Source organism: Eschrichtius robustus, chromosome 13 (genome assembly GCF_028021215.1).
Source record: "Eschrichtius robustus isolate mEscRob2 chromosome 13, mEscRob2.pri, whole genome shotgun sequence".
NCBI classification, from domain to species: domain Eukaryota; kingdom Metazoa; phylum Chordata; class Mammalia; order Artiodactyla; family Eschrichtiidae; genus Eschrichtius; species Eschrichtius robustus.
This window is the reverse complement of record NC_090836.1, coordinates 79,449,341-79,455,340: the sequence shown is the minus strand read 5'-3', so window position 1 is coordinate 79,455,340 and position 6,000 is coordinate 79,449,341. Positions and strand designations below refer to the sequence as shown.

Sequence of the window (6,000 nt, the reverse complement as noted above, 5' to 3'; positions counted from 1 at the left end):
CACTATTCCTTACATTTTACTCAACACTTGACCCTTCACCTTCCTTTATTCAAAGAACTAGATTAAGCAATAGACTTTGAATGTGAAATCATTTTTCACACCAAATTTTAAAATATCACAAATATTGCACAAGTTTGAATAAAGCACCTTTTCACCTTCTTAAGAAAGACTCCTCACCTCCTAAATAGAAATCACAGGGACATCAATGCTATTAAGGATCATATATAAGCTGGTAGGGATAATCAACAGAATACACTATTAACATTTTTGTAAGACTAGTTTAGTAATATTAACATTTTAATCACAGAGTTGCATGTGCTCTGAAGCAAGCATAATTTTTAAGACAGCCAGAAAAAAAATCTCAAAATGAATAATATTCTTTCTAGGAAAGCACATTCTTGGGTGAAACAAAACACCTCTTGTCATAGTGATGCCTTGTAAAAAAGGCTCTGGACAGTTTGGATCCTGGCTCTCCCACTTGCTAGGTAGGTAGGTTTCAAGTCACTTAGCCTTATCTGTAAAATGGGGATGATGCACTTTCTTCAAAGGATTATTGTGAGAATTTAATAATAATGTAAACTAAGGACCTAGCAGGTAGTAGAAACTGATTAAAATGTAACTAATTATTTCCTAGAGCCACAAAAAAGGAAACATTATAACATTATAACATCTATTTTTTCTGTGGATCTCATGAGTTTCTTTTCAAAGGCAGTTTAAAAATCTTCAGGCGAATCATGCACGTTTTTATTAATCATATTTATACTACTATTTGGCTGATAATGTAAAAGTACTTAATCATACTAGGCACACAAAAATAAATAGTAGACTTTAATAACTCAAAAGGAAAATAAAAATAGGCTTCTGTAAATAAGAATGTGAAATCCAGAATTACTTAATATATATAAAGAAATACACATTCTAATATATGAGAAGACATTTTATTATTTTACTATATAACATATTAGTGAATATACCCAATTGTATTTTCTGAAATGGCAAATGAGACGCAGGATAACATTTCTCTTTGATTCCTGAAAACCTCAATATCATCTGTCTTTTGGAGGATTCAGTTTCCTACGACGTCTATGATACCTTGAAAAGAAGAAAATATTTAAGATAAGATTATTTTAATAAAAGTTAACTGTTTCTGATAGAAATATCAAATTTATATTACCCTGCTGTTTACTGGTATTCAAAAAAATCAGTGAAATCTAATACACACACACACACACTTAGACACAATTCAGGTAGATATCTCTTAATAATAAGTCACATTTTCCTGCTGTGAAAATTGTCTTCTATTAATTAAGCATTTGCAGAGTGTTTTTTCAGATCTTAAGGTAGTTTCAACATGGCAATCTGGATGACTGTTCCTTAAACATTGTGAACATGCAGAACGTGCTCTATTAAAGTTTTATTCAAAAGGGGATGATCAGCTCTAAATGGAGGCCTCTAAAGCTGCAAGATCATGTTTTAATAATAAAATATGATTAGTAATATATATATGGAAAAATGTGCAATATCACAAAAATGGAAGAAATGCAAATTAAAACAGTAAGAAACGTTTTTACTTTTTTTTGCAATCACAAATATTTTTAAAATTATAATGCACAATCCAAGTATGAGTATGGTGAAACAAGCAATATCAGACCCAACTGCTTAAAGTATTAATCAGTAAAATACTTTGGAAAACCAGTGTGGCAATATTTTTAAAAAATTTTTAAATAATCGTAATTTTTGACCTAGTAATTCCTCTTCTGGAAATCTATCCTAAAGCAATAAGTAAGCAGTTAAAATATTAACTATTTTAATATTAAAATATTAATGGGGAAAGGGATGATACAGGATGCAAATTTATACATACAGTATGATTAAAACCATGTAAAAATTTATGCAAACTAATAAAATTTATGCATAGAAAGAAAAAGAGAAATAAAATGCATTGTTAGCAGTGACTAAGTGATTTCGCCATGGAGAATTCTTTTTTCTTCTCAACATTTCCTTATTTTCTTTATTGAGTTAAGAAAATGTCTGCACAGAGTACATTTGCTTTCGGTGATGAATTCTCTTCAAAAATTCCCTTAAGGCCAGAATCTTGCAAGTTGGTCTGAGCTAATTTTTAACTTTTTTTGCTAGTGTGGAAATTCAATGTAAAGATTTCTACACCATAAATGATAAGACATGTTCTTATGCTCTTTAGTTGTTGTGATTAAGATGATCTGGGGGGACTTCCCTGGTGCCGCAGTGGATAAGACTCTGTGCTCCCAATGCAGGGGGCCTGGGTTCAATCCCTGGTCAGGGAACTAGATCCCACATGCATGCTGCAATTAAGAGTTCGCATGCCACAACTAAGAAGCCCACATGCCACAACTAAGGAGCCCACGTGCTGCAACTAAGGAGCCCACCTGCAGCAACTAAGACCTGGCGCAACCAATTAAATAAATGAATGAATTTAAAAAAAAAAAGATGATCTTCAGTATTTTTTGCTTATCTTAAGATTTCATAAGGCAACTTTCCTATACACTGTTTTTTGATATTGATTTTTTGACAAATTGCAAAATACAGAAATTAACTTAAAAAAATGAAGCACATCTATATGTACTAACATGGAACCCTAAGTTGTAGAATAATACATATAGCATAATATCACTTATCTAAATAAACATTTCTACATGTACTTATATTGGCATTGAGAAAATTATGGTTTTCTTAAGGGTTCCAGTTATGTGCCAGATAATCGAGGTTTTACTAGTGCAATAGTATCCCTGAAAGGTGTTCTCTCAAAGCAGTTAGATACCACAATAGGGGTGTTTGGGAAGTCACAAACTTCCTGAAATTATTTATAAAAATTTTGTATACGTGTTTTTCTGGGAAGTGGATTCATAGGTTTCATCAGATTCTCAATGAAGTCTGTGGCCCTAAAAATCTAAGCATTTATCCTATAAAAATGTGATTCAGCTTACAATGCTCAACCATTTTCACTACCCAAGACTGACTGAAAATGCTTGAGATCCTGATAGCCCTAAACCTAACAAAGTCGAACTCTGAAATATGCTCAATAAATGTTAAACAGCATTTACAGATTTCTTATCATGCATGAATGTCAATATATGCTATAACCACTCAGAAGCAAGCACCTGAATTTTAGGGTGCCCTTATAACTTATCATCCAAACTGGGATCCTTTAAAGAATAAAAACCCACTCTATTAATAATTAACAAAAGAGTTAAACTGAGACTGTCCCTGGCAAACCAAAACATATTGTTACCCTTCTTAAATTACACAATGACTCAGTGATATCTGAAAGATTTGTCTACAGTTCTTAGTCCAAGATAGAACTTCACCTCCTGGTTCACAACGCAGCTAGATGTTCAAATGTCTCCTACTCATGGTGGTAGCTAATTTTTGTTGCCTCCATGGAAAAATAGTAAAGTAGTCCTTTAAATAAAGTCGTGCAGCTATTCATACATTTATAGAATTGCTTTATATTTCAGAAATTTAGAATTACTTTCCAGATCCTTCTTACTTTCTATCCAGACTTCTTTCAATCTTTCCATCCTTCTTTCTTTCAACATAACTTTACATTTAGTGGAGTTATGTTAGTTATTTTCTTTTTTAAGAGATATTATGAAAATCAGAATCATTCGCTCATTCATTTATTCATTCATTTTTAAATGTGTGGAGCATCTACCACATGCCAGGCACCATTTTTAGGTGCTAAGGTTTCTGTGGTACACAAAACATGACAAAATGCCCACACTCATGGAGATTACATTCCAGTGTATTAGATAGAAAAACAAGATAAACAAGTTGACCAGGGAAGGCTTCAGTGAGTAAAAACGCAAAAGAAGTAAGACAGCTATCTTTCCTGATATCAGCAGGAAAAAGTATTCTATGTAGAGTAAACAGCAGGTATTAAGGGCTCTGAGGTAGAAGGGCATGTTCAAGGAACAGCAAAGAGGTCACGTGGCTGGAACAGAGTGAAGAAGGAAGAGAATAGTAGGAAATGAGAGTGGAAAGGTAAAAGAGGGTCAGATCACATAGGTTCTAGCAGATAATAGTTAAGGTCTATAGCTTTTCTCTAAGTGAGATGGAAAGCTGTTGGAGGGTTTTCAACGGAAAAATTATAAGACCTAATGGAATTTTTAACAGGATTACTCTGGCTGTGTGCTAAGAACAGACTGCAGGGAAGCAAAGGCAGAAGTAGGGAGACCAGTTAGAAAGCCACTTCTATGAACCAGGCAAAAGATGGTGGCGTGTACCAGGATGATGGCAGAGGGAATGGTGATAAATGGTCAAATCTGGATACATTTTGGAGATAGAGCCAACAGGATTTGCTGATAGACCAGAGGTTGGGTGTGAGACAAAGAGAAAAGTCAAAAATGGCACCAAGATTTCTGGCCCAAGCAGCTAGAACAATGGAACTGACATCAACTGAGACAGGGAAGGCTGCAAAAGAAGCTGGTTTGTGAGGGATCACGAAAAGCTCAGTTAGAGACACATTAAGTTAGGGATGTCCATTAGATAAGTAGGCCCCTGGATATACAGATCTGGAGATGAAGGGACAGGAAGAGATAGATTTGGGAGCCAATGCAGATGGTATTTAAAGCCATGAGACTGGATGAGATCACTGTCTTAGGGAATGGGACAGAAAAGAGAAGAGAACCAAGGACTGATCCTTGGGAAACTCCAAAATTTAGAGATAAGGGAAATGATATGCAATCAGCAAGAGAAACCAAGATAGTATATGAACTCTGGGTACCTAAAAAGTTTCAACAAACTTATTAAGGTTGAATTAATGAGAAAAATAATGGAAAACTCAAACAAAACCATTAGGAACTCTGCAATATTGCTAAAATGATGTATTTTGCAAAGAATTATAATGGAAGGAATGCTCCACTGACTTTATTTTTTTTATGCCAATTGAAGAAGACTGAAAAGAGGAAAAAGAGCTTGTACCCAGATGCTGGCAACTGAGGGCACTGATACGTCCTGCTTCCTGAGTACTGGCAACACTAGAGGCCAACAGGAGATACCTCAGGGACTGCAGAGAAGGGCAAAACAACTCAGAATCATGTCCCCAGCAACTATTTACAGAGGAGATATCTAATGCAAATTGCTACAGGAGTACAAAAAAATTGATTTGCATAAGGAGCACCTTTCAAAGAATATGTTTGAAGCCCCATTACTTCAGGTAAATTATAATGTAGTGGCTAAGCTAGTTTAATTTGTTTTCATCACCTGTAATATCATCAAACAGGAAGTAGCAGGAGCCTCATGGTTACATATGCTATTTTTTTAAATCAACCTTTGCACAACTGAGTATAAAAATAGTCATTCAGGCAAAGGCAGAGAGCAGGGACCTAAAAGTTCAATTTAACCTCACACCCAATGTCCTGGATTTCCTCACCACTCATCTCTCACACTAAAAATTCAAACAGTTCTAGTACCCAGTTTCAGTATAAAGCCTAAATCTAAGAAGACTCTTTGAATTGCCATCCTAAAGCAAATAGGATCACCAGGATTAGGAAACAGTAATATCCAAATCATAAATTTAGTGGTAACAATTTTAACCTTCGATCTCCAGACTTGAGATAATCTAATCTCCAGTGTTTACTGCCTACTAGACTATTTCAGCATCAATTCTGTATAGTCATACTACCTATACCCTCAGTCCACCCCACCTTGGGTGAGGCCAATAATTAAATGCAGGTAGGTTCGGGATTGGATGAGGTGGGCAACACCCTGGGATCATAAAGCCTCTGCTGACCTTGATCCAGAATTTGATAATGAAGAACATCTTAATCCACAGGTGACCTACCTAGATAAAATGGAAATTAGATAAATCCACATGACTTGATAGCTGAACTCTGGGAATAAAACTTCCAAGAATCACTGGGAAATTTACCAGTGGACCAACCCAAAGACTAGCATAAAGTATGGTCTCAAAGAGAAACTGAACACCTTCAAGCTGTGAAGATAATTAGGTAAGATAATATT

The 6,000-nt window shown here is 35.0% G+C and overlaps 1 protein-coding gene across 4 annotated transcripts in view; it reads right to left on the bottom strand.

Annotated features, from left to right (window-relative positions):
- Positions 1 to 916: 916 nt before the first annotated feature.
- The window catches only part of MRPL42 (mitochondrial ribosomal protein L42), a 39,937-nt gene continuing 34,853 nt past the window's right edge, over positions 917 to 6,000 (bottom strand). For all 4 annotated transcript variants that reach the window (XM_068560890.1, XM_068560888.1, XM_068560889.1 and 1 more), the window contains exon 6: positions 917 to 1,092. In XM_068560890.1, coding sequence (XP_068416991.1) covers positions 1,047 to 1,092 — 46 coding nt within the window. In that variant the 3' untranslated portion in view covers positions 917 to 1,046. The remainder of the gene's footprint in view (positions 1,093 to 6,000) is intronic.